Source organism: Cyprinodon variegatus, unplaced genomic scaffold (assembly GCF_000732505.1).
Source record: "Cyprinodon variegatus isolate N-32 unplaced genomic scaffold, C_variegatus-1.0 Scaffold119, whole genome shotgun sequence".
Classification (NCBI taxonomy): Eukaryota; Metazoa; Chordata; class Actinopteri; order Cyprinodontiformes; family Cyprinodontidae; genus Cyprinodon; species Cyprinodon variegatus.
Window position 1 is genome coordinate 1,284,165 of NW_015150572.1, and position 14,771 is coordinate 1,298,935.

At 36.8% G+C, this 14,771-nt stretch overlaps 1 protein-coding gene across 3 annotated transcripts in view; it reads right to left on the reverse strand.

The window, feature by feature from the left end:
• Nucleotides 1-6,167: 6,167 nt before the first annotated feature.
• LOC107085258 (galactose-3-O-sulfotransferase 3-like) overlaps nucleotides 6,168-14,771 on the reverse strand; it is a 40,576-nt gene continuing 31,972 nt past the window's right edge. For 2 of the 3 annotated variants that reach the window (XM_015375493.1, XM_015375492.1), the window contains 2 exons: nucleotides 10,629-10,719; nucleotides 6,168-10,426 (listed from right to left, as the gene is read on the reverse strand). In XM_015375493.1, the coding sequence (XP_015230979.1) occupies nucleotides 9,172-10,426; nucleotides 10,629-10,719 (1,346 nt within the window). In that variant the 3' untranslated portion in view covers nucleotides 6,168-9,171. The remainder of the gene's footprint in view (nucleotides 10,427-10,628; nucleotides 10,720-14,771) is intronic. The other variant, XR_001481255.1, reaches the window with a different exon arrangement.

Below are 14,771 nucleotides of genomic sequence, written 5' to 3' on the forward strand. Positions count from 1 at the left end.
CCAGCCTTACTTTGTTGATGGGGAAAAGGTACAGGTTCATCCTGTAACCAGTTTGTCAATAGCCCCGATGACATACATGTGCCTACAACGGGCACAAACAAATAAAATATTTCCTCAATAAGCTATAATGCTAAAAGGTAATAAAATTGTTGCAATGACCCCTTCGACTGAAGTGATCAGAAAGCAAGAACGTAATAAAAGATTTAATTAGCGTTGCATTTTTCAAGAGATTTTTATACTTGCTATCTTCCTCCAGCCTCTCATCCCCCTCTTGTTTTTACATTGTAAAAGGGAAATACTCCTTTAATATTTTGGCTAGACAGTTGTACTTAAAAACAACATGCTCTTGGTATTGTGGATTCAATTATATTAGTCTTTTTTAAAAGGTATCAAAACAACACTGCCAAAACATCTTAAACAGGAATGTGACAGTTGAAGATGGCAGAGCTGCAATGGAGGACTGTGAATAGATTTTTTTTCAGAGAGGACTTTAGAGAAATAGACTTGCTAAACAGGTCTTGACTTGGTGAGGTGTTGATAGTATTTTCCTTGGACATGCCAAAGACACCGAAGCATAGCTCTACATATGGCACAGTAAAACAAAATAGCTTCCACAAAGGTAAAGCAAATAGGAGCAATTAGTTCAAACAATTAGATGTTTTTGCTTTAAGGGAAGTTTGAGTCTTGAAAAAAGGTCCTCAAAACTAAATAATACTGTTGTGATATTATTTTGGAAAGAGGTAGGGGTTCGTCCTGTAACCGGTTTATCAAAAAGCAGATTACAAATTGTATGAAAGCCATGCCACAGTCTGCCTACGGGCAGATCTAGTTACAATGCAGCTTACAAACATTGACTGACTGTAGTGTGTCTATTTACTACTGATCAGAATAAACCGTTTCTGTATTATTTATGTTTTCCCTCAACTCATTAAAAATGTTTTTCATCTCTTTTAACTTCCAAACATTTTTTTTTATATTATCATAGCAAGTGTTAATGATAATTTGACCTCCATTCCTCATTTTCTGTAAACACGGCATGTCCTGCAGGTCATAATGACCCGACTTTGCTAAACCCCCAATATAGAGCATTTTTCACTCTTCAAATGGGACGCTGACTTCAAATATACCACTCATGACCTTTTGGCTCGTACTTTTTCAGCTTGAGACAGTTTTTTAGTTAGGTATTCCCTAACTGGATTCACTAAATTTGATTCTCCAAAAGAGTTAGTCCCATTTGGTCCAGATTTCAGCACAGTTGTCGATGAAAGGGTTAATGAGAGATACTTGATATTAAAACTTAAACCTCAGCCCAAACCTTCTACTGTATGTTTTCTTTCTGCCCTTTTACTTTACATTTAAACTTTCTTGTTTACATTTTTCTGGAGGTGGTCAATTTAAATTAGTTTTCAAACCTAAAACAATTATAATAAATTGTATCATAAAATGTTTAAATGAAATAAAAAGAGAATTAACAGATTAAACTATTTCACTCTGTACCTAGTGCCGATGTGCAGAAATTTGTTTGATAGGCAACCAATTTTAAATCAAGACTTTGTGGCTTGTCAGTTTTATTGTACATCTGTACAAGCATCAAAGTGAATAATTAAATACTTATCTATGAATTCTAATAAGCCTGTTAAATTTTCCAATAACTGCAACGGCAACAAAAACTGCGTAAGTGCCTAGAGATGTAAAAACCTGTCCAACTTGTCTCCCATGAAGAGCAACGTATGTGAGATTGAGGGACACTACCGAAACAAATTATTTGATTTAAACAAATAATCTGAGTTTTTTAAAGGATCTACTATGTTTTAATTAAGATGGAGGTATGCTAAAATAGGCTACCATTCATCCAGAGTAAGAAAAAAAGAAAAATCCATGCAAAATAAAAAAAATGTTGTTTGAATCCACATCCATTCATAACCAGCAGTGCCTTACGCTTTTCTAATTAGTAAAGAGAACCTGTAATCATATTAAAATACTTGTAGTCTTAACTTGATCCAGTAGGCATGCTACTGTGGTTGTCCTTGTCACAAAAAAATTTGTGAAATTATGGGTTAAGCTATCAAATTAAATAAAAACTAATTTCAACATCAAGATGAGTTGTAAATTGGAATTTGTATTTCGAACTCAACTCTCAGATTCAAACGGGGAGACAACTTCACCTGGGAATACCTATCTACTAAATACATGGTACCATATATATTCCCAAAAAATAAACCTAAAAGGAGAAGAATCTAACATTTTTCCATTGTTTTTTTTTTTTTTTGCCATACATAAATATGAACCTGTGGTTAAAAACTTTTACAGCCCTAGACACATTACCAAAGGGCTGACTTGAAAGCCCTGAGTTCATTGACATCTTACAAAATGAGTTTCTGAGAGGTGTGGCTCTGTTAGGGAAGCAAATAAAAAAAACGTTATGGAAAATTACATTAAGCTATGAGTAAACAGGTTTAATTTAACCTCCCTGTGAGGTGAGATGGAAACATGCAGGTTGCATCCCAGGAAAAGTTTAGAAAATACCACACAGATAAAAATCTAACTATACAGGTTATCTTCGGACTGTAATCAGATTTTAGTAACAACTTAGCGTGTCAGACAAAATTTCTCTTGGGGCAAAACAATGCCCCAAGTATGAAGATATGCATCTAATTTTACTGTTGAATATTTGTCCCAATGTGAACTTGGTGTGCATCCGCTTCCTTGTCTACTTGTGGTACATTTCCATTAGAGAAAAATATCATAGGGAGCATTCCTACTATTTTTTTAACAGTTGTGCATAGTTTTCACAACAGCCTTGTAGGACTTAATAATATGCAGCTTCAGGAGGAATAAAATAAGTTGGAAGAAAGAATAATTTAATTACTAAGCTATATAATAATGTAGACTGAAGTGCTTGTTGTCCAGGGAAGAAAAATACTCAAATGTATAGTGGAGCATGTTCTTTTTCCGGGTGGCTTATCAAAATAAGTGGTGCTCCTAATTGTCTGTCATTCTGGTGATATTTTTTACATAAGTTCCGTCCTACGTGCTCGTCTCCATTTTCACAGTACACATACTTACACATAGTGGAAAAAATCACAAATCTTCTTTTGGAAAGTAAGCTTGTATGCAAACAGTGACTTTTAAACAGAGTGTGCACAAGGAGAAATGGGCTCGTGCACGCTCTTGCACGCTTTTAATAGGCATTCCCTCTTGGGAGCAGGAACAGGGTTGCACATGTGCATTTTTTTTTAAAGCTGAGAGGGCGAGTCTTTTAAAAAAAATCGTGAAAATCTTCCACTGTACCTTTAAATGAGTTCATATACGGGAAAAAAAAGCATAATTGTTACTATTCACCTAATCTGACTGGCTTTACAAATGAGCAGATGGTTAAGCAGAACTGGATGCATGATTTTGCTTGAAGTTACAATACATCAGTGATGAGTAAGCGCTGAAAATGATTTGTTTCAATGGCACCTTGAATTTTTTTCTATTTTATAAAAGATACTCTTTAGAAAAGGATACATGATATCAATTATTATTTGTAAATAAAACCTAATGTTTTTACTGGTAAAATCACTGCAATTTTTTCTTAAAATGTCATGCTACCAGAAATGAGTGAGAAAAGTAAAGAAAATTGTATGAAGGACTTGTAAAGAATAAGCACCGCCATGGCAACAGCTGACCTACAACATGCTCTTAAATGGCAATAGGGTGTCATGGCTGCTTCAGTCACAGTCATATCAAACAGACTGCTGGGTTTTTTGGATTTTTTTTTTTTTAGTCCCCCAAAGGCAATTTGTTCCAGCATTTTATTCCAGTATTCAGAATGGAGGTTGGTTCAAAGAAAGTTATTATGAGGACAAATTGCACTGCGCCTTTGGGGGAAAAGAAAGCGTTTAGAATCCGGTTGTTAAGTGAGCAATTCTTATTATGTGGTATGGACTGCTGCTGTTGAAGCGTGTGTGTGCACAGGTTTGATAGGAAGAATGACTCAAGCCGCAGCATTTCTGAATAAATCTGCATCAGTTAAGAACATTTTCTGAGAAATGAGGTGAAATCGTTCAAACTTTATTCAACACATTCACAATCCAACAACACAAAAGCTTTGGGGCCCCATGTTCTGATTGTCTCCTGTTTTTATTGTTTTGTTTTTTTTATCTAAAACCCTTCATTTATTCACACTTTTGGACCCAACCAAAAAAAAAAAAAAAGACCAGAAACTTCCTAGTACAGATAAATTACTTAATTACACATGAATTCTTTAAACAGAAAATGGTGAAAAACAGTGTTCAGATTAAAGTAAGAACAGACGGGGGTGGTCAGCAATTTAAGACACGTTTTAAAACTTTTTAGCTCTAAACTTTCATCTCCCTTCATGGACAAAATATTCTGGTACATGAAAAATAAAAACTTTTATGAGAAATGGAGTAGCTGAACAGGAGGTTTGTGCGTAACATTTTTCAAAGTACCTTTCACATTTTTAAATAACGGGGCACTTAAGACATGACAGACCATTACTGTAATGTTCCCACAAAGAAGCAGGGAAGCAAATGCCTCTTATTTAAGAAAAAAAAAAAAACACTTACAGCAAATTACTGTCTAGAAGAAATATTTCATAAAGGAAAGAAAAAAGAAAACAGAATCCCAGTTTGACAAAAACATGAGAATAAATACTTCAAGACATCCTATTTGAACAGACTTAGTTAATTAAACTTCATAACCATAACCTTCACTTGAGAGATGGTAGAAAATCAGCAGTATACACTTCATACTCATAATGAAAGTACTCAAACTTCACCTTTTCATAGAAAAACCTGAAGAACCCATAACCTTACAGTTACTTTTATGATGCATTATGAAATATTCCATGAGAAAAATTAAATAAATCTGCTTCAGTATTGTTTTTACAAGCTAAAGTTTTTATTTTTTTGTAGAATGTTATTTTCCCACAACCAGGACACATAAGGTTACATAACCAGCTTTAAAAAAACTCTAAAAGGATTAAACAAGGCTTAAAAGCTTTGATGAGTCAAACATAATTAGCAATGGAAATACAATTACTGCTATTACAGTATTATTGGATACATTTAACTGACTTTAAAAGGCATGTATCATCGGTTTAACACTATTTTTTTGTTGAAATCTGTTCGGGCTTATAGTATATGTTTATTTTAATTTCAATGTCTCAAACTGAGATATTAATGTTTTGTTTTATATGGAAAAAAGGCAAGCTCAGGACAACTGCATTACATTTTGGGACATGAAAGCATTTATAATGCATGGGAACCCAAGAAGAAAGTAATTCTTAGCTCAAATCCACTGGAGAGATGGTCAGTAGATTGGAGACCTTATTAACCAGCATCCCAATCGGCGATTTAGAAGCATTTTTTAATGAGGCCAATCTACCCTTAATTTGTTACCATGGCAAATAACTATAAATTGTGTGATAAAATCCGGCATTCAAACTGTCGACATTCTAGCAAAACGGGCGTTATATCTACTCAAGTTCTGAACAACATTGTTATTGTGATCTTTCAGCTCTTGCTTTTAATTTTTTTTTAACTGTGACTGGATTAGTCTACTTTACACTATTGAGCCCTGCAGTGTTTTTGAATGGATTAACCTAAAAGTCTTAACTACAGGCATGGGTTTGTGCGTTTTTCCCATGAGTAATTGAGTAATCACAATGAAGACATTCTTGTAATTCTATGCACACCAACTGTCTCATTAGCCACACTCCGGTGGGTCTACAGTACCTGTTCATGTAACAGCCATAACAGCCTATTGTTTGGCCCTTAAAGATTTTGAGTTTGCATCAACCACACCATTGGTTGCAAAGGGTGTCAAAGTACTGATTTACAATCTATCATTCATTTGGCTCAGACACTCTGAAAGAATAGAGGCTTCTAAATAGTTTGGAGATATACAAGATAAAAAATGGCAAGAAAGAAAATGGAAAAAAAACATGTTCCATCTTAGTAACTTTTTAGAACAAAGAATTGTTTTATGGCTCTATGAGGATATTTGCCCTTTAAAGCATAAACCTGTATTATTATACATTGTTTTTATATATGTAGTGTTGAATCGTCTTCATAAGACTTTTTAATGTTACAAGTACACCTAATCTATTGTGTGTTTTTTGTGTAGCTCTACAGCATCATCATTTATTGTACTGCACTGCAAAAAAATGAAATCTTAATAAGTAACTTTTTCTTAAAATAAGTGAACTTTTTCTTGAGTTGAGTAGGCAAGTGAGACACTTTGCGAATGGAACCAGACAATTTACATTTAAGACTAAGAAACAACAATTACATTGTCTTATTTCAGGTGCATATTATCTAATTATCTTAATTTAAGCGTAAAATTTCTAATTTTATTGCCAACTCACATTATCTACCCAATCAAATTAAGGGGAAATACACTTAATTTAAGAAACCTTTACTTATTTCTAGATCATTTTTGCAGTGATGGATAGTTGCAGTTTTCAAAACATGTTTTAGCTGCAGCAAATCACCATTAAATCTCAGCTGCTTAAAAAAATAAGCTTATTTAAGATTCGATGCATTTGTTAAAATGAAGGGGAGTGTTATACACTGCCAAAGAACATAACATTGCTGTTCGAATTGAAAATGATCTTTAACACAAACACAAAAACACCAATTTCCTGTGCATTCAGAGACTCTTAAGTTCTCCTTCTCTATTCAAGCTCCACCAGACTTTAAATATTCGCACCCTCTCTAAAACATAAGTCATAATGCTTCATTCATATTCACGTAACATGATTTGTGTGCTTTTATGTTTGTATGTAAACTGGACATAAACAAACAAAAAAAAAACACTTAAAAACACAGTACATCCGAGCTTCAGAGGGGATTTTTGTCGCTGTTTCCTGTATCAAATGTGTAAAGAAATAATTTCATATTGTTTCCATGTCTTATTCCATCTGCTCTGTCCGAGAAAGTTTTGTTATTAGACATATGCAAATTAGATCATAATTCAACCTTTTTTTTCCTGCAAATAAAAGGTCAAAATACAGAACAGCACTGGTAATAATAAATCAAGCGTAACAAATAAGACAGTTTGCAGATTTATGACATTTTTTTTCCCATGTTTCTTATAGTATATAGTATGTATTTTAGAGTGGCAACTCCTTGTTTTGCAGCTGCACTGTATTTCTTCTTGTCTAAAATTCTGACCCCTTTCTATATCTTTCTTAATTTACAGTAAAGCCCAAAAATATTCTCCTCAGCAATTTTTATATTAGTGAAAGAAAATAAACAATTTAGAGCTAATCAGCCAGACCCCCATATCAAAATCTGAGGGAGATTCTTAAAGATAGCTCAAGATAATGGTAATGGCGAAGAGGTTTTCCTACCTCAGACACTTTTACGGAAGAAAAAATCCCCACAGCACCAGTAGAAACATATAAAATGTCAGTGAAGATGTGAAGGCTTTGGTAATTGTAAAGCTAAAAAGGCTTCCATGTCTATTATTGAGAAAGCTATCAATTATTTTCAACTAACCTTTTTAACAAGGTAAACATATTTTTAACATTATTTTAGTATCTTCTAATATATCCCATTCTCATTTCTCCTCAGAAACTTAATGGAAATACGTTAAAGGCAAAATCTTCCAGGAGTTTGAATAATTTTAGGCTTAACTGTAGTTTCCCTCTGCAACTTCAAAGCTTACAGTATTCAGAAAGAAAACATCCATAGTCACATTTAACACCATCCAAATGGCTCAAAGCTGGTTTTGTGGTATTACTCATTACTGTAATATTCTTCACAATCATGTTTGCCATAGTGACAAAAACACACACACACACACCCCTCCACACCCACATAATAACACAGAATAACAGCCATGCTGTTGTTGCTCTTTCAACATAGGGCACAGAGTCTTTTACTAGCTCACATGTGCAACTCTTACATAATCCAAAAAGAAAAAACTCATAACTTAGCTTTAAAGTTATATATTTGTTCACCTTAATACAGTGTTAATTAAATTACAGCTTAAATAAGAGTAGAGGACAGTTAAAGTGGATAAGTGATGACAGTTTGTCACTGCAGCAGGTCGCACTCTCTAAATGTACACACCCTTAATTTCAGGTTCAGTTCAGAAAGAGCAGCTTTTCATTGGTCGAATGTGTCCCAAATGAAAACGTACAGGTATGTAACCTTAGAGCATTTGCCATAGGAGGTACCATGAGAAAAGATGATTAAATATTCAAGCACTGTGACCCGCAGTCTTCAAGTGTTTGTCTTGCATCATTGTCATATAGATATCAGATAGGGCAAAGAAGTTCCTGGACGATTATGGACTCTGGACCTTTAATATCAAAATTCCATGAATCTTATTGCAATGTTTAAATGTTAAGTCTCCACTGCAAAACCTTTGTCTTTGACAGGTTATGTTAAGACAGTGCAAGACGAGACCGCCAGTGGCAATCAGGGCAAAGGGAGATCTCGGCAGAAGGGGATCGTATTGTACGGGCTTTTAGATATATCAGCTATGAATTCCACAGCGGTCCATGGCTGAATATACAGCTTTTACACTAAATATGGCTCAATCTTTGCCTGCCGTGGTCGTAATAGGTGGCCAAAATTTAGTACCCAGATGTTTCCAGACTTTCCCTCGATATAAAATGAAACTGCACCCACCGTTGTCCTTCTCTCTCTCGTCTGCTTTGGGTTTTAGACTTTGAAAAGAAGAAAAGTTAGGGAGGAGATCTCAGTGTGGGTCTTTGTACAGTTGACAGCTGATCCACTATGTCTTTGTGTGTCTTTAAGTGGCATATATGCTAATTAGAGAGCAAGGAAACCAGAGCTGAAGAAAGGGAAAATAAAGGGAAGTGATTCGATATCCGTCCAGTGATCAACACAAAGCACACTCTGTGCCTTACAACATCGCTGATATCACTACCTCTTCATTGGTCTCAGGACTCTAGCTCCAGGTTTGCCCTGTTGGTTTTCTACCACTTTAAAGGTTCTATACACCAAATGAGGAGAGGCATATGGTTGAAATTGGATAAAATTTTCCTTACCAGATACAAATTAGGGGAAGCAAAGTCCAAAGTGTTTGATTAACAAAGCATGGCTGTTTTGTTTTTTGTTTTAGTGGGATTAGTAGAAATGTGCAGTCAACTGGGCACTAATAAGATATTCCCATTTTGTTAGAGGATTAGGGTTCTAACTTTGTAGTTCCTTTACTTTGCTTTGGGGTAGATTTGGACTCTGTTCCTGAGGCAGGGCTGTGAACAAACGGAAGCGGTGGTTGGCTGCGATGGACCTGAGAATGCCGAGGCAAGGCTGTGCCGATGTGCTGTCGGGGGACGTGTGACTTCAGATAACCTCGGCGGTGTCGCAGGGACTGAGAATGAAGAAGGATGCGTGTGTAAGAGATCTCTGGCATGATGTATTTGAGGCAACGCTCCTGTGCCTCTCGGCTTATATTCACCGGGAGGTCATAGCCGACAATGTCGACTTTGTCACTGGGCTGCCAGGGACGAAGATCCTTGTTTTTGATCTCTGCAGCTGAGCGTGGAAGTGGCATTTTCCCACCAAAACAAGTCCCCATAAGCCTTTCTTGGGCCTGCCGAAGCAGTTGCACCTCCTTCGCAACACAGTCCAGACCCAAATCTGATAGTTTGACCCAAAGTGAGGCATTAAAGTATTCATAAAGGTACGCATCTATGGAATTCCAGGCTTGGATCTTTTCAGGAAGACCTGGTGACAGCTTTTTCTTGGAACCTTCTGTCCGCATATTTAACTTGACATACAGGATGTCCTCCATATCCCATGAAAGTAGATGGCGGAGAAGGATAAGCGATTCATCAAAGTACTCCGAAATCATTACTAGGGAGAACACTTTTTCAACCTCCGCAGCAAATTCGTGTGCATAAGCAATGTCTTTTGCTGGGCGATCTTTGTCTCCACCTAAGTCAAAGGTCAGGGTGTTACGTGCATACATGGAGTCTATCTCTTCTGGCCTGTAGTAGCGTAAAGGTTCCACCAAGAACTCTTCCAGAGAACCATTGGGGACTCTCTTGAAGCTCATACAGTGTCGACTGTAGTATGTAAATAAGGACTCAAACATTGAGGCTGGCTCTCTCAGGATTGTAATATAAATTGTATCATTTGGCATCAGCCGTTGCAATGCTGTTTTATTAAAACGCATGTGGTTGGTAGTCAAGTTTGGTCGCAGCGTGTGCAGATGGACGAAGTGAGAGGAGAAAGAACGTGGGTAGCAGAACTGATGACCACATGCTTGTACTGGCAATGCCACTGTCAAGTTGTTGCGCTCTGCAAAGCGAAACAGGATGTTCTGCATGGTGGTGCTGGCTGTTTTGTGTGTCTTAAGGAAGACGATGTTGGAGTGTTTAGGCTTTGCGCCCTGGGCCTGGTGGGAGCAGCCAAAGTGAAAGACCTGATTGTTCCTAAAGAAAAAGAGAACGCAATTAATTTTTTTTGCTGGATACAAAACTGCAAAACTTGCCCTAAAATAAAATCATGACATTGGTAATATTACGCAATAAAAACAAGAAAGACAAAGGGACATTGGTTTAAATGAGGGTGTTTACACCGGTAGCATGGGTAAATCATCTTTTTTATATATTGTGGATTTAATTCAATCCTCACCAGGTGAAGTGGCCCCCATGGTGCAGCAGAACACTGACAGTACAGATGACAATGAGGACCAGAAATATCTTCTTCTGCCACTTCATTTGGACTGTGGAAGAAAAAAGGGACAATCAGACCATGTATAACAAGAAACAACAAAGCAAGTGCAGGAAAAAGGTGAAAATGAGAAGTAGAGGTGATAATGAGGCAAAACATATTAAAGAATGAGCTGAAAAGGGTGAGGCTTTAACTGAAAAAACAGGACTAAACAGAAAAAAGGAAATGGGAAGAGGGAAACCACATAGGAGAGTCAGATATAATTTATCAGGAAAGTAATGAGATTTGACTAGGGTGTTGCTAAGTTATACTGTTAATCAACACATTTATGTTATCTGACCTCTTTTTAGTTAAATTATAGAAAGACAGCTCCATAAATAAGGTACAAAATCCCAAAAATCAAGAGCATGGCCATAGAAAGTTTACAAACGACTGCAATCCTAGAACATCAGTGGAATCTGAGAAAATCTCCAACCTGCTACCTTTAGCCTCTACATGCAAAACAATCATCGATGTCTCTCATTACACTCATGCTACCGTCCCATCATCAGCTGCTAAAAACAGAGGATTACCTCACTCCTTGTTTTTTCCTAATCGGAAACATACATTTTACCCAAAATATAAAATATAATTATTACAAATCGGAACTAGTTTTCACAACAATAACAGCAGTTCAATGGGTTTTTTTTTAGGATTTTATTTGTGTCGCTTCTATATTTGTCCATGATTCAGGGATACGATGCATTTTTTTCTTTCTGTGTTCCTGATTTTACCAAAATATTAGAAGGTAGAGGTAATTATCTCATAATGCTGTGGCTGGAAGATTGTAAATCAAGATGGGGTAGGATTTTAAACTACGTACATCAAAAAGTAGATTTTTTTTTACTTTTTTAATAAGACTTGTGGTGGGGTGAGCATATCATGTTATCACAAAAGGCAATCATGCCATAATTGAAGGATTTTTTATTTTTATTTTTTGTTTTATTTAAAAATTTGAATACATCCCCCGTTGATATGAAAGTAGAACTCTGTATTTTCGGATACATTTACACTCACCGGCCACTTTATTAGGTACCCCATGCTAGTAACGGGTTGGACCCCCTTTTGCCTTCAGAACTGCCTCAATTCTTCGTGGCATAGATTCAACAAGGTTCTGGAAGCATTCCTCGGGGAGTTTGGTCCATATTGACATGATGGCATCACACAGTTGCCGCAGATTTGTCGGCTGCACATCAATGATGCGAATCTCCCGTTCCACCACATCCCAAAGATGCTCTATTGGATTGAGATCTGGTGACTGTGGAGGCCATTTGAGTACAGTGAACTCATTGTCATGTTCAAGAAACCAGTCTGAGATGATTCCAGCTTTATGACATGGCGCATTATCCTGCTGAAAGTAGCCATCAGAAGTTGGGTACATTGTGGTCATAAAGGGATGGACATGGTCAGCAACAATACTCAGGTAGGCTGTGGCGTTGCAACGATGCTCAATTGGTACCAAGGGGCCCAAAGAGTGCCAAGAAAATATTCCCCAGAACCGTTGATACAAGGCAGGATGGATCCATGCTTTCATGTTGTAGATGCCAAATTCTGACCCTACCATCCGAATGTCGCAGCAGAAATCGAGACTCATCAGACCAGGCAACGTTTTTCCAATCTTCTATTGTCCAATTTTGATGAGCTTGTGCAAATTGTAGCCTCAGTTTCCTGTTCTTAGCTGAAAGGAGTGTCACCTGGTGTGGTCTTCTGCTGCTGTAGCCCATCTGCCTCAAAGTTCGACGTACTGTGCGTTCAGAGATGCTCTTCTGCCCACCTTGGTTGTAACGGGTGGTTATTTGAGTCACTGTTGCCCTTCTATCAGCTCGAACCAGTCTGACCATTCTCCTCTGACCTCTGGCATCAACAAGGCATATCCGCCCACAGAACTGCCGCTCACTGGATGTTTTTTCTTTTTTGGACCATTCTCTGTAAACCCTAGAGATGGTTGTGCGTGAAAATCCCAGTAGATCAGCAGTTTCTGAAATACTCAGACCAGCCCTTCTGGCACCAACAATCATGCCACGTTCAAAGTCACTCAAATCACCTTTCTTCCCCAAACTGATGCTCGGTTTGAACTGCAGGAGATTGTCTTGACCATGTCTACATGCCTAAATGCACTGAGTTGCCACCATGTGATTGGCTGCTTAGAAATTAAGTGTTAACGAGCAGTTGGACAGGTGTACCTAATAAAGTGGCCGGTGAGTGTATATACAATATTTATTGCTTTGCAATGGTAACACATAATTCTGTTTGAATGTTTTTTTTGGAGGTAAAAAGACAAATGTTTCACTTTTTTTTCATCCAGGCGTGTCCAGTTTCCCTTCATCGGCTGTTATCGCCCCATCATTCAATATTCCTGTCTGTGTCCAGCTTTCTATTGCAACTAATAAGAACTCAGGATTATTTATTACTTTTGGAGTTTTTTGAGTATAACTTATCAGGGTTGTAACCCTCCTCTGAGACATAACTGTCAGTGCAAGAACCATATGGTATGAGGACTCTTCTTTGAATGGTGGTTGGAGGTGAGGCTCAAGACAGATAAGAGAGGTGGAACAACCTGGCAGCAAAAATATTCCTAAATAACCGTATACAGGAGATTTCTCAACATAGTGACCAAATAACTTCTGAATGTAGAAGATTTTATTATTAAGTCAAGGCCAAGCCTCAAGATCCAGCAACTGAAAAATGCATTTTCTTAATAAATGCATGCGATCTCCCTGTAAGGGTGCAATGGTGAAGGTTATGAATTGAAATCATGTACTGTTTTTATCTACGTAGGTCTATTACATAAATATTTAACAGCTATTATGATCAATACCAACAAATACTTAAAGAAATGCTATGAAATCTTGTTTTTTAATCAAATTCTATGGTACATTTATTAAATAAATAAAGGTTTTATCAAGCTTCTGTTGCAAAGTGTCCTTGTAGTGAGGACATGTCACTTGTTCTCGGTGTTCATTTGTCCTCACATTTACTATTCAGAGCAGATGGAACTTCTTACTGAGATTACAGAAAATCCTTCTTTCTCCAAGAAACAGAAGTAAAAACTTCAGTTAAGATTAAAAGTTCATTATGGAATTTCGTGCAATTTTTGAATCTAATTTGTAAAAAAAGGGAAATGTATCTGATTTCATATCAGACTGTGAGAATTGGTTTTCTATCCATTATGCAAATAAGAGATGTAAAGTGTATATTGAGAATTAAAGCCAATGAAAATGTTCCTTTTAAAAACCGATTTTAAACAAACAAACATGATAGCTATCAAAAAAATTGCATTGATGTGGCCCTTTGCTATTATACAGGACACTGTAATTATGTTTGTGATCTAATACATTGAGAAACTCAAATAATAACTATATTAATTTCAAAATGATTGGATATTTAACAATAAAGTTAGAAAAGCTGCCTGAACATGATTAAGCTCTTTGTTTGTATGGGAACTTTTATGGGTGTTCTTGTTTCCAGCCAATTTCTTAAAACATGAATACATGTTTTGTATGGTTTGTAATCCTATGATAAACTAGACATCAGTTCATAGCGTAATCCAACTTCTTAAACTGGATTAAATGGCTATAAAGATGTGAATCACTTCTATTTATCTTTGTCCCTCAGCTTCTCAGTAGAAAAAAACAGAGCCTCTATCAGTGCAAAAAGCCCAGAAATGAATTGCAAAACACTTGGTAATGACTTTGTGCTACAGCTGATCACATTCATGAGCAAAATTAGGCTGCATGAAAGAAAGGCAGAGGCTGTTTCCTGTCCTCAGAGGAGCTGGTTCATAACTCTGTGTGTACATGCCTCCATGGTGGTAGACTGTCCATCAGAGTTAATAAGAAAAGGGATTCAAGTGGCTTTCAGCGGACAGGCCTTCTCCTCTTAATCAACCTCATTTGCTGCCATCTTGTGCTCCCTTCACCTCACCACTGTCTTCCTCCTGCTCTTGAACTCAAGGCTCTTTAATTAGAAAGGCTCTGACTAGGTTGCACTAACAAACAGCAATAAAGCAAAGAAAAGAAGAAACGAGCGCTGAAGTGGCAGGCTTAAAGGAGAGCTACAAATAGC